At 40.7% G+C, this 25,026-nt stretch overlaps 1 protein-coding gene across 2 annotated transcripts in view; it reads left to right on the top strand.

Moving 5' to 3' along the window:
• The first annotated feature begins 2,895 nt into the window (after nucleotides 1-2,895).
• The window catches only part of gtpbp8 (GTP binding protein 8), a 50,408-nt gene continuing 28,277 nt past the window's right edge, over nucleotides 2,896-25,026 (top strand). For both annotated transcript variants that reach the window (XM_061926316.1, XM_061926317.1), the window contains exons 1-6: nucleotides 2,896-2,970; nucleotides 6,392-6,566; nucleotides 9,820-9,973; nucleotides 15,711-15,809; nucleotides 20,327-20,457; nucleotides 24,731-24,830. In XM_061926316.1, coding sequence (XP_061782300.1) covers nucleotides 6,397-6,566; nucleotides 9,820-9,973; nucleotides 15,711-15,809; nucleotides 20,327-20,457; nucleotides 24,731-24,830 — 654 coding nt within the window. In that variant the 5' untranslated portion in view covers nucleotides 2,896-2,970; nucleotides 6,392-6,396. The remainder of the gene's footprint in view (nucleotides 2,971-6,391; nucleotides 6,567-9,819; nucleotides 9,974-15,710; nucleotides 15,810-20,326; nucleotides 20,458-24,730; nucleotides 24,831-25,026) is intronic.

The following is a 25,026-nucleotide window of genomic DNA, read 5'->3' as shown; positions in this document are numbered from 1 at the left end:
GGTGCATGTTTCTGGTCGGGCACACTCATATAATTTAAGTCATATGTGTCAAACTCAGGCGAAATCTGTCCTGCCATATCTGTTTATGTGGCCCGCCAAAGTAGGGAATTTTTTGCATTAAAAAAGCACTTCATCATTCTTACTAAACTTATTTGTTCTTTCGATTTTGACAGAAATACTGCAATGAATTGCTTACAGTTGCATGTCTTTTAAACTTGAGAACAATCTGGCAATGCAAAAAACATTATATTAACACAGGGATGTCCAAAGTGCGGCCCGCAGCCCCAGTTTTGTTGCCCGAAGCATATTGTTAGTTAAACAAATAACAGTCTTCTTTTTTAATCTTTTTTTTTAAAGAGAAAACTTTTGTGATGTAACGCGAACAAAAGCTAAACATTTATTAATTTTACTAACTCAGATGTGTCCAAACTTTGTCCACAAATGGTCTCTTAAAAGTAAAAATATGTGAGGGCCATTTTATTTTATTTTTTTATTACATAAAAAAAAAGATGAAGGACATTATAAATCCAATGACAAAACTAAGGGTCAACGTTGTGTTATAAGTGACATTGTATTATTGTTTTTTTACTAGTAACAAAATGTCAGCTTTTTCTCATTGCATTACTTGTTTTGGTCTTCTTCTTTTTTTCTACCTGTGTAATAATAAATCTATAACACAAAGCTGACACTAAGTTTTGTCTTGAAACATATGAGATGTCTGTTTTGGCATTTTATTGATTTTTTACAAAATAAAAATATATCAAAATAGCCCCCACATACTTTGCCTTTCAGTATGTGGCCCTTGTTGGAAAAAGTTGCAACACCATCCATCCATCCATCCATCTTCTTCCGCTTATCCGAGGTCGGGTCGCGGGGGCAGCAGCTTAAGCAGGGATGCCCAGACTTCCCTCTCCCCAGCCACTTCATCCAGCTCCTCCCGGGGGATCCCGAGGCGTTCCCAGGCCAGCCGGGAGAGATAGTCTTCCCAGCGTGTCCTGGGTCTTCCCCGTGGCCTCCTACCGGTCGGACGTGCCCGAAACACCTTCCTAGGGAGGCGTTCGGGTGGCATCCTGACCAGATGCCCGAACCACCTCATCTGGCTCCTCTCGATGTGGAGGAGCAGCGGCTTTACTTTGAGCCCCCCCCGAATGACAGAGCTTCTCACCCTATCTCTAAGGGAGAGCCCCGCCACTCGGCGGAGGAAACTCATTTCGGCCGCTTGTACCCGTGATCTTGTCCTTTCGGTCATGACCCAAAGCTCATGACCATAGGTGAGGATGGGAACGTAGATCGACCGGTAAATCGAGAGCTTTGCCTTCCGGCTCAGCTCCTTCTTCACCACAACGGATCGATACAGCGTCCGCATTACTGAAGACGCCGCACCGATCCGCCTGTCGATCTCACGATCCACTCTTCCCCCACTCGTGAACAAGACTCCGAGGTACTTGAACTCCTCCACTTGGGGCAAGATCTCCTCCCCAACCCGGAGATGGCACTCCACCCTTTTCCGGGAGAGAACCATGGACTCGGACTTGGAGGTGCTGATTCCCATCCCAGTCGCTTCACACTCGGCTGCGAACCGATCCAGTGAGAGTTGAAGATCTTGGCCGGAGGAAGCCATCAGGACCACATCATCTGCAAATAGCAGAGACCTAATCCTGCAGCCACCAAACCAGATACCCTCAACGCCCTGACTGCGCCTAGAAATTCTGTCCATAAAGGTTATGAACAGAATCGGTGACAAAGGGCAGCCTTGGCGCAGTCCAACCCTCACTGGAAACGTGTCCGACTTACTGCCGGCAATGCGGACCAAGCTCTGACACTGATTATACAGGGAGCGAACTGCCACAATAAGACAGTCCGTTACCCCATACTCTCTGAGCACTCCCCACAGGACTTCCCGGGGTACATGGTCGAATGCCTTCTCCAAGTCCACAAAGCACATGTAGACTGGTTGGGCAAACTCCCATGCACCCTCAAGGACCCTGCCGAGAGTATAGAGCTGGTCCACAGTTCCACGACCAGGACGAAAACCACACTGTTCCTCCTGAATCCGAGGTTCGACTATCCGGCGTAGCCTCCTCTCCAGTACACCTGAATAGACCTTACCGGTTGCAACACATATATTCCATACCTTTTTTGTTAGAACAAAATGCTTGTCCACCGGACTAATGATTTTAAACGCAATTTGCACGTAAAAAAAAGGAATATTCAAATCCATGGTGAAATGGGTAATAGCATAATGAGGCGATTATACAATATAATTTATATATATTTACTGAAACAAGCGGCCCTCTGAGAGCAACCATAACAACAATGTGGCCCTCATGAAAACGAGTTTGACAGTAGTGTACTGCACTGCCATCGTGTGGACAATACCTTCTGTATTCATATTTATATTTTGTCTTGAACGCTGTACATATGAATATCACCTACCAGATACGGTACTGTTGCATCTTCAAGACATCAATTAGACAGTGAAACTTATTCATAATATTCATCATACTCATAATATTTTACAAACAAGTCGAATGATTAACTATAGTGTATGGGTTAAGCGCAATGAAATAGAATAGAAGCACTACACTTCAAGAAATGTCAATTATTTACTTATTTTTCTTTACATATACACATAAATGATAGTATGTGCAAATAATTCTCATAGAAGTTTACAAATACTCAACACAAAGGTAGCAGCAAGTGAATGTATCACTGCATAGTGTAACAATGTTGTATTCTAAAAATGGGTTTATCACTGTCAAATTCCATCAGATTACATTAAAAGAAGGTTAAATTAGATATACAAAATCATTTATTATTCATGAAATGCAGCAACAACACACGAAACGGGGATAAAATAACCCGAAACGGAACTATTTCCGACAGTAGGTTGCTGTTTTAGACGGAGTTATTTAAGCGGTGCACTCCTGATGGAATCGACCGGAGTTTTAAACCAGCTGTAATCTTTGGGTAAGACACATACATATTAGTTCCGTGATGTAATTTATTGTATAATTCCATTTAGAAATCAAATATTCTTTCCATTATGTTGTCTTGTCATGTTGTATTATCAACGCTTTTCTTACAACTTCCGGTGGCAGACAGAGACAAACGGGCCACACGCTCCAAACACAGAAATGATCTAAATCTAAAAACACTCAAACACAATCAAACCGATGCAAAATAAAAATGGCTTCAAAATTCCAAATCACACACAATTCCCCAAAAACAACTTTGCGGGAGAAATGCCCCACGTTCACGGAACTAAACGAAAGTTATATATGCTACCAGGAAGTTAGCAAAGCGGTGGCTAACAGACCTTTTATACAGGTACACGGCCCGAGGTATACTTCAATCAATCAATCAATCAATGTTTATTTATATAGCCCTAAATCACAAGTGTCTCAAAGGGCTGCACAAGCCACAACGACATCCTCGGTATAGCCCACATAAGGGCAAGGAAAAACTCACCCCAGTGGGACGTCGATGTGAATGACTATGAGAAACCTTGGAGAGGACCGCATATGTGGGTAACCCCCCCCCTCTAGGGAGACCGAATGCAATGGTTGTCGAGTGGGTCTAACATAATATTGTGAGAGTCCAGTCCATAGTGGATCCAGCATAACAGTAAGAGTCCAGTCCACAGTGGGGTCAGCAGGAAACCATCCCGAGCGGAGACGGGTCAGCAGCGCAGAGATGTTCCCAACCAATATACAGGCGAGCGGTCCACCCCGGGTCCCGACCCCGGACAGCCAGCACCCCATCCATGGCCACCGGATCTGTGTGTCTTCCCCTCCACAAGGGATAGGGGGGAGCAGAGGAGAAAAGAAAAGAAACGGCAGATCAACTGGTCTAAAAAAAGGGGGGCTATTCAAAGGCTAGAGTATACAAATGAGTTTTGAGATGGGACTTAAATGTTTCTACTAAGGTAGCATCTCTAATTGTTACCGGGAGGGCATTCCATAGTGCTGGAGCCCGAATAGAAAACACTCTACAGCCCGCAGACTTTTTTTGGGCTCTGGGAATCACTAATAAGCCGGAGTTCTTTGAACGCAGATTTCTTGCCGGGACATATGGTACAATACAATCGGTAAGATAGGCTGGAGCTAGACCGTGTAGTATTTTATACGTATACTTGTCATTAAAGTGGTCATATCCTTGTCATTTCGGGGATTTTAGAATTATATTGCATACCAGTGGGGCATGAATAAAGTACATTTTTGTCAAAAATACTCGATAAATCTCAAATTGCTTTTGGCCAAATCTTCGATATAATATAATCTCCTCAATTACCACAATAATGGCCAAAATTAAAACGCAGTAGCATAATAGGCCGTAGTATTAATTAAAAATAAAGCAGTGGTTTTGTTTAACAAGTATATTTAAAGCAGCACTCAGTAAATTTTTAACCTTCATAAAATTTTTTCTTAACTGTTGGGATGATATATTGACTAACACCTAATTGAATGACACCTCTGTTATGGCCTGAAGGGGTCTGTATCGCTTTTGCCTGCACTTAGTGACATTGAGGAGAGTGGCAGGAACCCTGCCACACAAAAAACTACCAATGTGCTGACTTGCTTTACGGCATACCTTTCCCTCCATTCATCCATTTTCTATCGCTTGTCCCTTTTGGGGTCACAGGGGGTGCTGCAGCCTATCTCAGCTGCATTCGGGCACAAGGCAGGGTACACCCGGGACAAGTCGCCACCTCATCACAGGGCCAACACAGATAGACAGACAACATTCACACTCACATTCACCCTTTTCGTTAAAGACGGAAGTCGATGCGAACGCATACGTGCCACCAGAAAACAATAAGAAGAACGCCTACGTTAAATTACTGCTATCATGACCGAAGCTCCAAAGCAACCAAAGAAATGTAAAGTTTTGTCCAAGGAGACTAAAAAAGACAGTCAGGATAAATATTGCCCCAGCTTTTCACTCACTGGCCTGAGCTGCCTTGGCCACACGGCTAAACTTGTAAGTAACTTTCGATGCTCAAATCAAAATGATAATGCTAATGTTAGCTGTCGGAAATTTGTGTGGTAGTAATAGATAGCCACCAACGTGATAGTTTCTCTACTACTTCCCTCGGAAAAAATCTCCTGCCGGTCTTTCTTTGCTTTGGACCTGCATCCGCCCGATACACTCTTGGTAGTAGCGTCATGTTTGTAGCGCAATCCAAAATAATTGTTTGATGGTGTCTGCTATTTAACATCAGCATAGCCATTAGAGACATAATATGTGTGCTAACATTACAGCTTACATCATGTCAGTTTGACGCTATATGCGCTAGTCATCATGGATAATGTGGTCCTCTTCTGGCAAAACACTACCGTTTTGGTCCACTGGTGCCGCCAAAATCAACCAAAAGTGAATGTTCTTAAGTGGGGCTTTAATATTTTGGCCACTGTACCATTACACACAGTTTGAACAGTAACACTGTTTGAATATAAGAAAATAAAACGCTCCCATACCCGAATAAGATATAATGGTAAATGGGTTATACTTGTATAGCACTTTTCTACCTTCAAGATACTCAAAGCGCTTTGACACTATTTCCACATTCACCCATTCACACACTGATGGCGGGAGCTGCCATGCAAGTCCCTAACCACGACCCATCAGGAGCAAGGGTGAAGTGTCTTGCCCAAGGACACAACGGTCGTGACTAGGATGTTGGAAGCTGGGGATCGAACCAGTAACCCTAAGGTTGCTGGCACGGCCACTTTCCCGACCGCGCCACGCTGTCCCCGATGATGAAGATGAAGCGTATGTAGCTCTTGGCTTCACTGTGTGAGACGAGAAAAGGCCAGTGTGTTGTTTCCTTTAATGTTAATAAACTCACAATGTGGGACAAGCGGTAGAAAATGGATGGATGGGTTATGCAGAGGTTATAGTTATAACACTTTTATAGACAAATGATGCTACTTATAGCCACAGTGGAGAGTGGGGTGGCGCAAAAATAGTTTCTTCTATTTAGGGGAGGCGTAACAGAAAATAATTGAGAACGTACCACAGTTTGAGAAACGGTAATATAGCATTACAAGGTAAATTCTTAAATGTCATTCATTACTTCAATATGTCCTGCCATTTTTTGCGGATTTAAGAAGCCAATTAAATACAAATGTTCTGTATGGTTGACCCTATTGTGTGAATGTGAATGGTTGTCTGTGTATCTGTGTTGACTCTGCATGAGGTAGTGACTTGTCCAGGGTATACCCCGCCTTCCTTCCGAGTGCAGCTGGGATAGGCTCCAGCCTCCCCGCAACCCCGAGAGGGACAAGTGGTAGAAAATGAATGGATGTAATTTGAGATTGAAACTAAATTATAACCATGTCTGTTTGTGTCCTTTCACCATTCACTTCACCCATATTTGACCACCAAGAGAAGATGCTTTGTCTGCGATGGCACCCGTGGCTTCGACCTGCAGATGCACTTTGTGTTTTCTCTCACCAGAGAGTTCACAAGCTGGCCTCGCTGCAAGACGCCAGAACGTTACCCCCAAATAAAATCAAAAGATTGCTTTACCCCTTCACTGATGTTGGCGCCTACCTGGACAGGTATTGTTGACGATGTTGAACTCTACTCTTTGCCTGCCTTTGAACTCTTGATATTAGAGATGTGGCTTCAGGGCTGATGAATTGCCGAGTTAGGGGTGGACCATCAAATTTTATTTTCGATCTCGACAATGGCTTCTCACCGATCATAAAAATATTACAATAAAAAAACAAACAATGTTTAATGGGCTATATTTTTAGTCAGACTGTTTGTATATGTGTCTGCAAAGATTTCACTCCTTTAATGTAACTGCAGTTTTTTGGGGGCATTTTGCCTATCGTTCACAATCATTATGAGAGACAAGAACACACATATACTTTTTTTTAGGATTTTAAAGATGAGAAAAAACACTTTCAAGATGCGGCTAATGGGAGTCACCGTTTTAGCCTTCAAAACATCAACGTTTGTTATACACGCTGCAAATCTGTATATAATGTAGTAAGACAGGTTCATAACAATATGTACAATATTTACCGTATTTTGGTCATTTTACGCACAGCCGGAAGTTCGGAACTAATTCTTTGGCGCATTTATTTCCGTTTCCATAGCAGCGCACTTCCGACTTCCTGCAAGAAATTTGTTCCTACTCCTGGAATCACATGAGTGTTTTTTAATCATGGCAGACTTGGTAATAGACAACGAAGACAACTATTTTTGGACAAATGAGCATTCACAACCTTATCTTTTTTAAAGGGGAACATTATCACAATTTCAGAAGGGTTAAAACCATTAAAAATCAGTTCCCACTGGCTTATTTTATTTTTCGAAGTTTTTTTCAACATTTTACCCATCACGCAATATCCCTAAAAAAAGCTTCAAAGTGCCTGATTTTAACCATCGTTATATACACCCGTCCATTTTCCTGTGACGTCACATAGTGATGCCGATACAAACAAACATGGCGGACATCCTAGTCACGTCCGTTGTGTCCTTGGGCAAGACACTTCACCCCTTGCTCCTGATGGCTGCTGGTTAGCGCCTTGCATGGCAGCTCCCGCCATCAGTGTGTGAATGTGTGTGTGAATGTGGAAATACTGTCAAAGCGCTTTGAGTACCTTGAAGGTAGAAAAGCGCTATACAAGTATAACCCATGTATCATTTATTTATTTATTATAGAACAGCAAGTTTATAGCGACATTAGCTCGGATTCAGACTCGGATTTCAGCGGTTTAAGCGATTCAACAGATTACGCATGTATTGAAACGGATGGTTGTAGTGTGGAGGCAGGTAGCGAAAACAAAATTGAAGAAGAAACTGAAGCTATTGAGCCATATCGGTTTGAATCGTATGCAAGCGAAACCGACGAAAACGACACGACAGCCAGCGACACGGGAGAAAGCGAGGACGAATCCGGCGATCGCCTTCTAACCAACGATTGGTATGTGTTTGTTTGGCATTAAAGGAAACTAACAACTATGAACTAGGTTTACAGCATATGAAATACATTTGGCAACAGCATGGATTTTGAGAGTGCAGACAGCCCAGTTTTCATCAATTAATATATTCTGTAGACATACCCTCATCCGCTCTCTTTTTCTGGGGGTCTGGCGGCAGATTTCTTTGACTTTATCGTTGGAAATGCATCTGCTTTGAGTGTCGCAAGATATCCACACATTCTTGCCATTTCTGTCGTAGCATAGCTTTCGTCAGTAAAGTGTGCGGAACAAACGTCCAATTTCTTGCCACTTTTGCATCTTTGGGCCACTGGTGAAACTTGAATCCGTCCCTGTTCGTGTTGTTAAACCCTCCGACAACACACCGACGAGGCATGATGTCTCTAAGGTACGGAAAACAGTCGAAAAAAACGGAAAATAACAGAGCTGATTTGACTCGGTATTTGTAATGTGTTTGAGAAAATGGCGGATTGCTTCCCGATGTGACGTCATCGCTCCGAGGGCGAATAATAGAAAGGCGTTTAATTCGCCAAAATTCACCCATTTAGAGTTCGGAAATCGGTTAAAAAAAATATGGTCTTTTTTCTGCAACATCAAGGTATATATTGACGCTTACATAGGTCTGGTGATAATGTTCCCCTTTAAACTGTATGGAGAATGAACTGCATCTTATATAAGCGAGCACGAAGAAGAGGCTTAAAAGTTGGAGCAGACTGAAGCCAAGAGTGGTCATGGTCACGCTGTGAATCTGAAACTTTTGAGCCAAGCTATGCCGAATTAGTGGGAGTGCCCAAATCAACAGGAAACGTCCCCGACAACTGTCCATCGAGTGAGTCACTATACTATTGATCATAATACATACAGCACATATTGCTATTATTTAAATTTATTGTTCTTTCTCTGGCTATTATTATACTGGTTTATTTGTTAATCATTTATACATGTTCTTTTTAAATTATACTTAAAGTTGCGTTTTATTGGTACAATAAATATTCATGTCTTCAAATCAAAACTATTCATGTAATTAATCGTGATTACAATATCAATCAAAAATAATTGTGATTATTATTTTTGGCATAATCATCCATGTCCCAGTCTTTACATGTTAGGGATTGTACTCACGTGAAAGATTCCTTCACAAGGGACACACACTCAGGGAGCCACAATCGCATTTACATATTCCTTGTTCCACACATGCAGGAGTTACATGAATTGTGCGTGTCTGGCCAGAGCACCGGCTCCAATTTGAGAGCAAGCTGACACAAATGCATCAGCGATCCACATTGCAAAGCCGCTATTAAGATACTAAACCTCACCACAATGGCGCATAACAAACTGTGTTTCTTTCAAGTAATATTATCATTGAAGGACTAGAGGAAAAGGAATGACTAAACATCTCACACACGCACACACACACACACACACACACACACACACACGTGAGTTCACACTCCGGCCGAGTCATAACAAAGACTATAAAAATGGGACCCATTACCTCCCTGCTTGACACTCAGCATCAAGGGTTGGAATTGGGGATTAAATCATCAAAAATTATTCCCGGGCGCGTCCACCGCTGCTGCTCACTGCTCCCCTCACCTCCCAGGGGGTGATGGGTCAAATGCAGAGAATAATTTTGCCACACCTACCTAGTGTGTGTGTGACAATCATAGGTACTTTAACTTTTTAACTTTAACACACTTTAACATTATCCATGGAAAGAAGGGATGATCAATCCTGATGTTAATACTATCACTTTTATAGTGAATTGTCAAAGTATCAGAGCGGGACTCAAAATAGGATCGAATCTGAGGCCCAAAGTTGATGATAATAATATGTGTATATGTCTGTAATACACTTTCAGCTCTGTGGATAGATCACAGTTCCAGCTTTTCCACCCCTCTGTGGAGGACATTGAAAAAGCTGAGAAGCTCTTCTGCTCTTCACCATCTCATAAGATTGATTACTGCGTGTCAGCAGAAAGGATGGACCACGCACCCACACTGAGACAACCAGAGGTCAGTAGATTGGGACATGTCCACTTTGTGGATTGTCCCTTTTAAACAAATAAAATCATGTTTTTTTCCCCCGTATTGGTCTCGACCGGGAGAATCAGCACACCCACTAATTTAATCAGAAAAAACATTGTTATATTTCAATATTTTTTAATCAGTCTTTTTGTACATGTTGTAACTGCACTTTTTGGGGCATTTTGCATATCGTTCACAATCATTATGAGAGACAAGAACATTAGGATTAGGATTTTTTCCCAAATATTTTCCCTTATTTTTTAAAGAAACCAATAAATATAAATGGCAGAGATAATTCAAATCAAGTTTTACTCTTATCTGATCAAAAGCTAGTAATTTGAAATTACACTGAATACACCTTATTCTGCGCATAATTACAATTTGTAAAAACCTTGTTCTTTTTAGACTTAATATAAATTGCACTTTGTATGGAATCATTTTCAAATAACTAAATTAAGAGCTTCCACTGGTAGGCAAAACTTCTGTATGGAATAAAATACTTCTGTAAACAAAAATGTAGTATTGCACATTGTGTGCAAATGCATAATAATCTCCAACATTCAGTTTAATAATAAAGTTTTAACTTAAAACTGCTGTAATAAATAAAATCATATGTAAACAAAAATGTAGCATTGCATGTTAATAAACTCCAATAAATAATTAAAGATTCCAGTAAATAATATTAACAAACATTGAAATGATCAGATCAATAAAGTGTGAACTTATGTCTACTATACTTATGTCTTGAATAAAATACTTCCGTAATGCAAATAAGTAATCAAATAAAACATTTAAAGGACTCTATAGTTTTAGTAAGTGGATAAACGCAGGCGTTTCCATTGTATGAGCACTACATATTGGCGATGTGCATAGCGACTGCTTTAGTCATCGCTCTGTGCATTGGTGGAGTGGGAAATCGTGCGTGGAGACATTCCAAGCTTATAGCCATTAAAAAGCACACATGTGATTGTTACCATCCACTCTGTGACTGGCGAGTGTAATTCGCCCCACAAAATCAATCAATCAATCAATCAATCAATCAATCGTTTATTTATATAGCTCTAAATCACAAGTGTCTCAAAGGGCTGCACAAGCCACAACGACATCCGCGGTACAGAGCCCACATAAGGGCAAGGAAAAACTCACAACCCCAATGGGACGTCGATGTGAATGACTATGAGAAACCTTGGAAAGGACCGCATATGTGGGTGACCCCACCCCTCTATGGGAGACCGGATGCAATGGACGTCGAGTGGGTCTGACATAATATTGTGAAAGTCCAGTCCATAGTAGATCTAACATAATAGTGAGAGTCCAGTCCATAGTGGGGCCAGCAGGAGACCATCTCGAGCAGAGACGGGTCAAACTGAGCGAACCTTTGGGTTACGAGGGTTTTGGAACCTTCATGTCTCCAACGCCAGTTGTCATACAATTCACAATTGAGAGAAGCTCCAGTTGAGCTAGTGTAACTTAAGGCGGACCTCGACTGTTATTGAGTCATTTGGCAGATCGTTGTAAGCACCCTAACCAGATGCACCATGTCCCTACACCCGATGGTGCTGTTGGAGAAAATGGGTGCCCAAAGTGCAACACATGGGTGGCGCTTGCGTAAAGGTCGCTCTACCCACAAATTTGTGGTGAGGTGGTAGTTCGGCAGGTACGGGTGCGACTGAGCTGACCTTTTAAGGAGTACCGTAGCTCTCTCCAAATGGAGAGACCTCTAGAAATGGTGACACAAACATTGGTCACCACAAAACCCCCCCTGATTGGCATACCACGGCCAGTGGGGACCTACTAATGCAGTGAAAACACAAGAAGAAAACCAAATATGAACCCTTTCACATAGCAGTGTTGAATTTGAGGACCCTCATAGACCACAACACAGATACAGAGAGACACACTGCTCTCATGAGTTGCGAGCTGGACCGCTTCATTGTTGACATTGCTGCCCTCTCTGAAATGAGACTTGCCGGAGAGGGAAGGTTAGGTTAGGTTTGGTTGATATCAGCACTTAGTCATCAACAATTGCATCATCTGAGAAATGGACATTGAAACAGTGTAGGTCTGACTTTGTAGGATATGTACAGCGAGCAGTGAACATAACCGCGTAACCTCCCCCGCCATAACAGACCGACAAAGAGGGCACAACACTTCAACGCCACAAGTTTGAAGATCTCTGCTGTCCAGGAAGGCTACTTGAACCATCTCATAGAGCTTCTGAGTGCGGTTCCACTGCAGGCACCCTAATGCCGGATTCTGTAGAATTGGTGCTCCCGTCAAAACTGGTTTGACCAAAATGATGCCAATATCCAACAACTGATCAATCAGAAGAGAGCTGCCCGTCACACATGGTAGAACCACTCTATCATTTGCTTGCGAACCTCTAGGAGGCAAAGCAGAAGTGCCAACAAAAGTTTTGCAGAACCTCTGGTGGCAAGACATAGCAAATAAGCTAGTCCTACGCTGACAGCAGAGACCCCTGGCGCTTCTGTGCTGCAACAAAGGACATCTTTGGCTCTCGTTTCGGAGGTACCAACATCCTCGAGACAGCCAACAGGACATTCACCCTCACCGAAGATCAAGCCATCCTCGAATTGTGGAAAGAACACTTTCATACGCTCCTGAATCGCTCATCTACAGTGACTGATGACCTGGTCAGTTGGCTGTTAAACACTTGCCCAGCTGTATCGTGGTTACACCTCTAATTAACATCTTTATCCGAACGAAGAAGAAGACTGATGACCTGCTTTGTAAGGTACCCCAACACCATCTTTCGATAGCGTACCGAGACTAGTCCACCTTGATACGTTTTAGCTGCTCAGATCCCTTCCACAGAACACTACTTTGACCACAGATCTTGTACAAGCTTTTCACAAAAGGGTGACTGGCCAGATCATGGTCAAGAGCCCCATCTCCGACTTTCTCTCCATCACCACTGGCCTGAAGCAAGGCTGTGTTCTGGCCCCCACAATAGTCTCCCACTGAGTTTCCTGACAGGGTCTGCGACATCTAACTTTGCTGCCAAATGGATGGAGGTATTTTCAACACTGGACCTCTCTGTGCGCGCCGACTTAAGACCTGGGTAACAGTATGCGGATGACAACACGAACCCTGTGGACACAGTTGTCAACCTGCAGATGTGTCTACTTCCGCTTCGCTCTTATTTTCAGAACGTTGTACGGGAAAAATTTGTTATGTTTTTCTTATTTAATGTACAGTTCTAATTTATTTGAAAGCCAAATTTGCCACCTGGCACACCAGTCGGTCTCCTTACACTGACGTATACATTGCCGTGATCACTGACATTTCAGGTTGCCATCCGCGATTAAGTAGCATGTGCGCTTAAAATAATTTGTGTGATTAATCTGTGTTTAGATGTGATTAATGCAATTATTTTGTGGAATTAATTGCATGTGTTAACTAACAGGTTAGTTTTTACATCACTAAAACAAATGTTTACTACTGTCAGCCAATAATAAACATTTTAGTATAAATTAAGCTTATTGAAACAACCGAGTAAATCATCAATGCTATAAACGAGGACGGCGTGGCGAAGTTGGGAGAGTGGCCGTGCCAGCAATCTGAGGGTTACGATCTTATTCTTTCGGTCATGACCCACACTTCATGACCATAGGTGAGAGTAGGAATGTAGATAGCTCGGTAGACCGAGAGCTCAGCCAGAAGGCAAAGCTCTCGGTCACAACAGTGCGGCAGAGAGACTGCAATACTGCCCCAGCTCCTCCGATTCTCCGGCTGATTTCCTTCTCCATCTTTCCCTCACTCGTAAACAAGAACCCGAGATACTTAAACTCTTCCACCTGGGACAGAGTCTCGTTTTCTACCTGTACTGTACAAACCATCGGTTTCCTGCTGAGAACAATGGCCTCAGATTTAGAGACGCTGATCCTCATTCCAGCCACTGAACACTCGGCTGCGAACCGATCCAGTGAGGGCTGAAGGTCATGAACCGATGGAGCCATCAGGACCACATCATCTGCAAACAGCAGTGACGCAACCTTAAGCCCCCCAAGATGTATACCCTCTCCGCCATGACTACGACTCTGCCTAAAAATCCTGTCCATGAAATTCACAAACAGGATAGGTGACAGAGCGGAGACCAATCCCCACTGGAAACGGATCCGACCTACATCCAAGCACTCGGATACAACTCTCGCTTTAGTTGTACAGAGATTGGATGGCCCTCAGCAGGGTCCCCCTCACCTCGTACTCCCTCAGCACCTCCCACAGGATCTCCCGGGGGTACCCGGTCATACGCCTTCTCCAAATCCACAAAGTACATGTAGACTGGATAGGCATACTCACAGGCCTTCTCCGGTATTCCCGCAAGAGTCCAGGACGGAATCCACATTGCTCCTCTTGAATCTGAGGTTCGACTATCGGCCGGACCATCCTTTCCAGAACCTTGGCGTTAACTTTCCCAGGGAGGCTGAGTTGTGTTATACCCCTGTAATTGCTACACCTTGCCCAAGGTTGACCCATTGCATGCAAATAAATAATAATCTTCAACATTGGGATTATAAAGTGCAAATTTAAAACTTTTGTCTTGAATAAAATACTTATGTAAATAGAAATGTAGTATTGTACATTGTATGCAAATAAATAATCAAGTAAAACAGGATCTGGGAGACTACTCCGGATAGAGAGAGATGAACGCAGCAATGTACAGATCCTGTACACTTCCCGTCCAACCTGATGGAGCTTGAGAGGTGCTGCAATGAGGAATGGGCGAAACCGCCTAAGGATATGTGTGCCAAGCTTGTGGCATTGTATTCAAATACTTGAGGCTGTAACTGCTGCCGAAAGTGCTTCAGAAAAGTTTTGAGCAAAGGCTGTGAATACTTATGTCCATGCGATTTTTTTGTTTTTTATTTATAATAAATTAGCAAAAAAAACAAATACTTTACACATTGTTATTATAAAGTATTGTCTAAAGAACAATGAGTGAGTACAAAAATTCATATAGTCAATTTTGGAATTAGTCTGTAACATAACTTGTGAAGCACTGTGAATACTTTCCGGATGCACTGTATGGATTATATGGGCAAGGCAATGGCAGACTATGATACAATATATATATATATATATATGTATATATATATATATATATATATATATATATATATATATATATATATATATATATATTCCTACCCTTAGCAGATAATTGATTGGTATTCATCTTTAGAGTTGAAAAAAAAAAATATTTTTACATTAATACATCTTGGATGAGTGTGATAAATGAACAGATGAAAAAGCTAATTGACAATGGTGTTGACTGCAGGTCTTAGAACGAGATGTTCTTCAGGCCGAGTCTGTTTGGCATGCTGAGTGCCAACACTACACTGGTCAGGAGATGATGTATTCATAGTTTACTGGCAGCAAGAGCTTCCAATCTATTTTGTGTCCAAGAGATAGATGAGCCAGAGCTGTGTCCTGAAGGGCTTAGCGGTCACATTGCAGCAACCGTGTTGGTTACAAATGTTTTTGACTTCAATTAAGATTCAATATAAATTAATGAGGCAGGTGTTCCATTACAAAAAAAAGCATACCTGTATACTTGCAAAGAAGGGAGCGCACAGATGTGCTTTGCCACAAGCGTTACTGCTTCAGTTATGTAGTGTGCACTGAAGTAGAAGAGCAAATGGGATAATACTGTACTTACTCCAGGTTATGTAACATTCCCATTTTGTTGGTGTGTCCACAGGTGTGTTTCATTGGCCGAAGTAATGTGGGCAAGTCATCGCTTATCAAAGCGCTCTTCTCCTTGTGTCCAAATGTGGAAGTCAGAATTTCCAAAAAGCCTGTAAGTAGTCCAGACTGACATGCTGCATGTAGCACCAACAAAATACTGCATACTGTAAACTCCATGTGTTTCTCACAAACAATGCAAATATCTGATGCATAACTAAGTTACATAAAATAATATTTGTTTCCCAATCAATATCCATGCTGCTCTGGTTTGTCAATGCATGCATCTCTCAATTTTCCTCTGTTTGTTTTTGTCATTAGATAGGAAAGCTGAATAAAGTAGATGCTTTTTGTGGGGGTTACATTACAAGACCACACATAAGTAGCAAAAAAAGTGCTGAGTAATTTAGACACTCATAAAAATGTCCATCACCACCCCGGCCGAGTCATACCAAAGACTATAAAAAATGGGACCCATTACCTCCCTGCTTGGCACTCAGCATCAAGGGTTGGAATTGGGGGTTAAATCACCAAAAATTATTCCCGGGCGCAGCACCGCTGCTGCCCACTGCTCCCCTCACCTCCCAGAGGGTGATCAAGGGGATGGGTCAAATGCAGAGGACAAATTTCACCACACCTAGTGTGTGTGTGACAATCATTGGTACTTTAACTTTTAACTTTAACTTTAACATTGAGACTAATAAAGCAATTTTGGTACCGTGTGGAGGTGGCAATGAACACTACAATTGCTCGGCCCTTCCCCTCTAAACTATCGAAGCTTGACATTCTCTGATTTTGGATCAATAATTTCAATAAAAGTGTGTGTTGTAATTATTGAATTAAATTCACCTCTGATAACAGTCTTTGTTTATTTTTAATTACCATTAATATCATGCGCTTAAAGGGGAACTGCACTTTTTTTTTAAATTTTGCCCATCTTTCACAATCGTTATGAAAGACATGACGACGGATGGATTTTTTTAATGCATTCTATATATTAAATACATGTAAAAAAAACAGCCAGTGGGAGCTCCACTATTTCGCCCATAAAATCTGATCAATAATTATTCAACAAGCGCCAACAATACTCCATTACATTTAGTGATTTGAATATTAACCAAGTGTAAGTGATATTGTTGTTATAAGCGCTAACGCAGATTAACTATATATAGCGGCAACGTAATCACTTCCGTGCCTCCCTATGTTTACATCATCGAGTGGTCTGCTGTTTCCTCTGCGTCCATGCTCCCTGTAAGTTTTTGTTAGATCATAAATCCTGCATCTCACCTAGACATGAGACGTCTGAGTAGGTAATCCAACAAGTTGGGACACTAACAGCAAATTTATGACCTCGAACTGGCAAGAACAACACAAGTTTCTTTGCGAGGATTATAAGACATTCTTCACCTAAATAGGAATATATGGACATCCGAGCAGTCGGCATCCTAATGACAGCTGATCTTGGACAGTATGTGATGTTTTATTATGTTGGTAGGCTCTCTTAAAGTCTGCAGTGAGCAGAAATCAGTAATGAAGAAGAAAAAAAAAGCAAACGCTGTGATGCTTTTTCGAAATGAATGTGCCGCGTATGCTTAAAATGATCAAAATGTGTAAATATTACATGTTATTATAAATGTGCCTGTTACTACATTACATATATACTTAACGCCATGTATATAAAACCCTAATTGAGGTGTTTGGATGTTTTTTTAGGGGCTCCATAGGCAGAATTGAACGGCCCCTACAAGCGCTATTGTAAGCAAACTTTTGATCACATTTATTTAATATTTAGAATGCATTAAAACAAAAATCCGTCCGTCTTAATGTATCTCATAATGATTGTGAATGATAGGCACAATTCCAAAAAGAGTGCAGTTCCCCTTTAAGGAAACTAACAAGTTATAAATGCTTTGAAGCACAATCCAAGTAAAGCCCTAAATATGCTTCACCTGCTGTAAAACCTTTTTATGTAGCGTGATGTATGACTACAAATAAATCTAACCTCACGCTACAGCGACTGTAAAAGCTTATTCAGAAGGCGCACAGCCCACCTCTGCAAACACCTTTTCCCCATTTGTATCAACATTTAAAATAGAAGTTAGTGTTATGTATCGATTAATTCTAGCTGCAACAACACTCCACTTCTCGCTAATTACCATTGTTCCAACAAGCTAAATAGTCTACAAGACTTGTGGTTGCTCACAGAGTTCAACTTTGATGAAGAACGATAAAAAAGTTTAACCATAAAAAAACACAACATTAAAAAATAAGACATAATGGAAAGGGAAAAGGCTCAAATGTTAATAGGGTTGTCCTGGTCTGACAACAAAAAACAAGTATTGGATTCTATCGGCTTTGATGTAAAATGTCCAATAGATAAGCCCGATTTAAGCAGTCTGGCTGCGCGTTCACTTGTGCAAAGCTGGACAGCCAGTTAACAAAAGTTTACATACACTTGTAAAGAACATAATGTCATGGCTGTCTTGAGTTTCCAATAATTTCAACAACTCTTATTTTTTTGTGATTGAGTGATTGGAGCACATACTTGTTTGTCACAAAAAACATTCATGAAGTTTGATTATTTTATGAATTTATTATGGGTCTACTGAAAATGTGACCAAATCTGCTGGGTCAAAAGTATACATACAGCAATGTTAATATTTGCTTACATGTCCCTTGGCAAGTTTCACTGCAATAAGGCGCTTCTGGCAAGCTTCTGGTTGAATTTTTGACCACTCCTCTCGACAAAATTGGTGCAGTTCAGCTAAATTTGTTGGTTTTCTGACATGGACTTGTTTCTTCAGCATTGTCCACATGTTCTCAACGGGGTTTGAGTCAGGATTTTGGGACCATTCTAGAACCTTAATTCTAGCCTGATTTATCCATTCCTTTACCACTTTTGACGTGTGTTTGGGGTCATTGTCCTATTGGAATACCCAACTGCGCCCAAGACCCAAACTCCGGGCTGATGATTTGAGGTTGTCCTGAAGAATTTGGAGGTAATCCCCCTTTTTCATTGTCCCATTTACTCTCTGTAAAGCACCAGTTCCATTGGCAGAAAAACAGGCCCTGAACATAATACTACCACCACCATGCTTGACGGTAGGTTTGGTGTTCCTGGGATTAAAGGCCTCACCTTTTCTCCTCCAAACATATTGCTGGGTATTGTGGCCAAACAGTTCAATATTTGTTTCATCTGACCACAGAACTTTCCTTCAAACACGCTTGACTGTGGACACTGACACCCGTGTTCCAGCAGCTTCCAATTCATTGCAGACCTGCTTTTTGGTGGTTCTCGGATTGACTCTTGATCGTCCTGACCAATTTTCTCTCACCAGCAGGTGATAGCTTGCGTTTTCTTCCTGATCGTGGCAGTGACAAAACTGTGCCATGCACTTTATACTTAGGAACAATTGTCTGCACAGTTGCTCTTGGGACCTTAACCTGCTTTGAAATAGATCCAAGTGACTTTCCTGACTTGTTCAAGTCAATGATTACTTTTTTCAGATCTGTGCTGAGTTCCTTTGACTTTCCCATTGTAACCGAGTCTAATGACTGCATCACATGAGCCCTATTTAAATGGGCTCAGAGAAGTCAACAGGTGTCGTCAATCATAATCACTCACATGAAGTTAAGAGGCCATGCCATGAAACTAATTTGATTTGATTGTAACTTTGCTACATCACCAACATTGATAATGTATGTTGCTGTATTTATACTTTTGACCCAGCAGATTTGGTCACATTTTCAGTAGACCCATAATAAATTCATAAAAGAACCAAACTTCAGGAATGTTTTTTGTGACAAACAAGTATGTGCTCCACTCACTCAATCGCAAACAAATAAGAGTTGTAGAAATTATTGGAAACTAAAGACAGCCTTGACATTATGTCCTTCACAAGTGTATGTAAACTTTTGACCACGACTGTAAATGTCCTCCAATAAGCACACACATTTTGTCTTTTCTTGTATTTTAGTCAAGTCATTTACAAAAGGTTAACATGGTAGGCTGTAGGCTAAGCACATAATGGCACACAATCTAGGCATATGTAATCAGTGTCCTCAATTGAACAATATTGTTGTCTAAAACAGAACATTTGTCAATATTAAAAAAATCTAATAATTAATTATTAATTATAGTTGCATATTACTTACACATTCAAAATCTCCAAGGCAGAAGCGTTTCAGAAAGCATCCAGTAACAAACCTGTCTGCATATTTCAATTTACTGCTTAATTATTGTGGCCACTAGGTGTCGCTAAATACAATTACCACTGTACATTAACTTAAAGACGGCATGAGTGCATTCCAGATGTGAATAATGAATATGTTAGTGTTTTTCTTACCTACGATTGTTTCTTTTTTTGAGTCATTTCATTGTTATCAAAACCTTTTCTAACAAAGTTCCAAACTACCAATTATTAGGTCTGCGCTGATATCGTATGATTTCGAGGAACTGCTGAAAGTGACAGTCGTTCTAAAAAAAAAAAGCTTAGTAAGGAAGCACAGTAGCAATGTAGTGAAGTGAATTAGAGAAGTGAATTATATTTATATAGCGCTTTTCTCTAGTGACTCAATGCGCTTGTAATGTAATTAATTTCAGTACATGTTTGTTACTGTATATCCTCTTAGGGTCATACAAAAAAGATGAACTTCTTCAAAGTGGGCAGGGCTTTCACCCTTGTGGACATGCCAGGTTATGGACACAAAGCACCTCAAGATTTTGTGGAAATGGTGGAACCATATCTCCACGACAGAAAAAAGTAAGATATTGACTTGGCACCATGGTTGCACATCTGTGTGAAATGTTAGTACTTTAGTAATACTTATTTGATCATAAAAGAAATGAAATATCGCCAAGATAGAGCTGTCAAACAATTCAACTATTTGATAGAGATTATCGCATATTATCTATAATTAACTTGTGATGAACCATGATTAATCACAGATAGAAGTTTTTTTTGTCATTAATAAGTGTACCTTAAACAGATTTTCAAGTTTTTAATACTATCAACATGAGACCGGACATTTTGTTTGCTTTATGCAAATGTTTATTAATTCTCCTCAAAAAGAAATGGACACAAAACTGTTTTGCAGACACAGACGCACAGAAACACTTTCGCACGTGCGCAGACACACAAAATCTCTCACACAAACAAACATAATGTCTCACTCGTGTCTAACAGCTTTAAAATGCCTCCTCAGTCTTAATAAGATTCAAAGCATGCGACTATTGCTAGCAGCTCTTTGTCTTCCACAATAATAATTGGTAACACCATTTTTAATTGCTCTTGAAAGTATGTTGGTTGTGTAGTGTACTTTTCAGCGTGATCTGCCTTTGTCAAATATGAGTGCTCCCTGCATAAGTTAGCCGCGAGCAGCTAAGATATGGCTTCACCTATTCCGGTACATGGAAATAACTTTGGTCTTATGGAGAGAGCAACCTACCAGGGCTTTAAAGCTAAACTTACCATTTAATATACAGGTTTTTTTTGTCCATTTCTGCTCTCCATTCATGGATCAGCATTAGCTGGAACCCGCTGTTACGCCCCGGTAAGGCATGGACGGAGGGTCACAAAGCAGTGCTGTACGCTTAGCTTTTTAACTTGAAAATTTAGCAGCACAGAACATTTTTTGCAGCAGTAATAAATGCCTTATGTATTACAATTTCATTATTAACACTCACACAAGGTACACATGTGCATACATATAAACACAATGCCATCAGAAGGCTCACTGTAACACTCAAGTAAACATAGAGAACATTCCTAAACTGTGCTAGCAAAGTCGCTAACACTAGTATAGGGCTGGGCCATACGGATCAAAACTCATATCCCAATATAGTTTGGCCCATAAACTAACGCATAAATGGAAACATTCGTTGACGTAACTAAATATCTCCACCACCATGCCTTGTTTTTTAATTTTTGGGACTGATGGGGATCCCAAATACATAAATACAGGTACCAATAAGTAAGAAAAGTAGGTTTTGTTTAACAGGATCCCAACTTAATAGGTGTTTTGAGATAAGAAAAACACTTGAAAGTGATATAAGAAAAGTCAAATATAATCTCCAATCTTTTTAATAAACACTTTCTTTAGCTTGATTCTTCAGCTAACAAAAACACAAAAGAACAAAATGTGAAACAAAGTGCCCTGGTTTAAGAGGACATGTTTAAATGTCAGCAGCAACATGAAAATAATTGATCTTTAATGCTGGTGGTTTTAAAGGTGAACATTATTATAGGACATACACATAAAGATGTTAGCCAGAAACACCAACCCGCCAACTGCTTCATGATGCTGTGTGATAGGCTGTGTTCTGAAAATTATTTTTAAAAAGTCATTGGTTATAGTTACTTTTACTTTACCAAAAATGTAATTGAATTACTAACGGAATTACTCTTTAAAAATTTTTAATTAATTAATGGGTTACCTAAAAAATAAACTTCAAATATCTGGCATAATGAAGTTAAGATAAGTTTCAGTGTGTGCACGTGCCGTTTAAAAGGCTAAAGGTGTTAAAAGCCTGTTGCCTAGTGACGTGTGACGTCAGCGTGACACTCAGTAGTCAGAATTTGAGCTTTTTTTGTTTGCTTAGCATGCTAGCAGCGGCAGTTTGTCGGCTCTGACAGCAGCTCTTTTGAATTTTTCACTGGTTTGTCTTACCTTTCTTAATAAATAGATTTAATGTGCTGCCATGTCTGTATGTTCTTGTCAACAAACGCGGTATTATTTGAATGGCAAGTTTCCCCACTTCTATTATTGATTTGTTGTTCAATATTCTCTCCGACCTTTGTAGTTAGGAGCGTGCAGTGCAGTTTGTGTCAAGTTGTGGTGAAAAAAACGTTTACTGACCAGTTCCTTTAACTAATATCTAGTTTTACCCATGTTAGAACGAGTGTGTGAGCTCAAAAGAGCAGCCCCGCTCCTCTCTTTGCATGGCGCAGGTGGGGTGGGGAGGATACACACAGGTCTTAGTGCAAGAGTTCAATCATTTGATTATGGTTTAAATTTATTTCAAACATGCTATATAATATAGATGGGCCAAAATTTTACTCTAGTTTTATCAAATTTGGATGGATTTATTTTAGGAGCAAATGCGATAAAAGGGTTGAAATCCCTTTTTTTTTTTTAAGTCGCACGGTATATTTTTAGTTGCATTTGCAAGTAAATTTGTCACACCGTACAGCACTGGTCAAAAAGGACGATGCACATGATATTCGTTCGTAAAAAAAAAATCATGGGAATTTTTTTTTCGTGTAAGCTTGACAACCCTACCCTAAAAAAACTTCAATAAATACATACAGGTAAAAGCCAGTAAATTAGAATATTTTGAAAAACTTGATTTATTTCAGTAATTGCATTCAAAAGGTGTAACTTGTACATTATATTTATTCATTGCACACAGACTGATGCATTCAAATGTTTATTTCATTTAATTTTGATGATTTGAAGTGGCAACAAATGAAAATCCAAAATTCCGTGTGTCACAAAATTAGAATATTACTTAAGGCTAATACAAAAAAGGGATTTTTAGAAATGTTGGCCAACTGAAAAGTATGAAAATGAAAAATATGAGCATGTACAATACTCAATACTTGGTTGGAGCTCCTTTTGCCTCAATTACTGCGTTAATGCGGCGTGGCATGGAGTCGATGAGTTTCTGGCACTCCTCAGGTGTTATGAGAGCCCAGGTTGCTCTGATAGTGGCCTTCAACTCTTCTGCGTTTTTGGGTCTGGCATTCTGCATCTTCCTTTTCACAATACCCCACAGATTTTCTATGGGGCTAAGGTCAGGGGAGTTGGCGGGCCAATTTAGAAGAGAAATACCATGGTCCGTAAACCAGGCACGGGTAGATTTTGCGCTGTGTGCAGGCGCCAAGTCCTGTTGGAACTTGAAATCTCCATCTCCATAGAGCAGGTCAGCAGCAGGAAGCATGAAGTGCTCTAAAACTTGCTGGTAGACGGCTGCGTTGACCCTGGATCTCAGGAAACAGAGTGGACCGACACCAGCAGATGACATGGCACCCCAAACCATCACTGATGGTGGAAACTTTACACTAGACTTCAGGCAACGTGGATCCTGTGCCTCTCCTGTCTTCCTCCAGACTCTGGGACCTCGATTTCCAAAGGAAATGCAAAATTTGCATGGTTGGGTGATGGTTTGGGTGTGCCATGTCATCTGCTGGTGTCGGTCCACTCTGTTTCCTGAGATCCAGGGTCAACGCAGCCGTCTACCAGCAAGTTTTAGAGCACTTCATGCTTCCTGCTGCTGACCTGCTCTATGGAGATGGAGATTTCAAGTTCCAAAAGGACTTGGCGCCTGCACACAGCGCAAAATCTACCCGTGCCTGGTTTACGGACCATGGTATTTCTCTTCTAAATTGGCCCGCCAACTCCCCTGACCTTAGCCCCATAGAAAATCTGTGGGGTATTGTGAAAAGGAAGATGCAGAATGCCAGACCCAGAAACGCAGAAGAGTTGAAGGCCACTATCAGAGCAACCTGGCCTCTCATAACACCTGAGCAGTGCCAGAAACTCATCGACTCCATGCCACGCCGCATTAACGCAGTAATTGAGGCAAAAGGAGCTCCAACCAAGTATTGAGTATTGTACATGCTCATATTTTTCATTTTCATACTTTTCAGTTGGCCAACATTTCTAAAAATCCCTTTTTTGTATTAGCCTTAAGTAATATTCTAATTTTGTGACACACGGAATTTTGGATTTTCATTTGTTGCCACTTCAAATCATCAAAATTAAATGAAATAAACATTTGAATGCATCAGTCTGTGTGCAATGAATACATATAATGTACAAGTTACACCTTTTGAATGCAATTACTGAAATAAATCAAGTTTTTCAAAATATTCTAATTTACTGGCTTTTACCTGTATATTTCATGGTGTTTCTAAGATAATAGACATACGTCACATACTGTTTTTTGAATTGTGTATGTTACTCTACATCATCTTTAGAAGCTGACAAGACCAAGTTGTCTTTGGCAATGACTTTGCATCTTGTTTTGTACAGCCTGGTCAGGACATTCTTATTGGTTGATGGCAGTGTTGGTCTTCAGAAGTTTGATCGTATTGCCCTCGAGATGTGTGAGGAGATGAGATGTCCATATGTGGTAAGAAACTTGTATCCTATTCGATTGTGCTGTAACAGTGGTCCATAATAGCAGTTCGGTACATATTGTGGTTTAAAGGTCATGGTTAGGTTCATTTTGGGTACAGCAAAGGAGGAAAATGCAAAACAGAAGCTTAGCTTTTATGTAAACATCCTTCATGAAAGTGCAACAACAGTAAGAGCTTTAAGGATTGTGT

The sequence above is a fragment of the Nerophis lumbriciformis genome, linkage group LG31 (assembly GCF_033978685.3).
Source record: "Nerophis lumbriciformis linkage group LG31, RoL_Nlum_v2.1, whole genome shotgun sequence".
In the NCBI taxonomy this organism is placed as follows: Eukaryota; Metazoa; Chordata; class Actinopteri; order Syngnathiformes; family Syngnathidae; genus Nerophis; species Nerophis lumbriciformis.
Note: the sequence above shows the minus strand (reverse complement) of the source record. Positions and strands in the feature narration are given on the sequence as shown.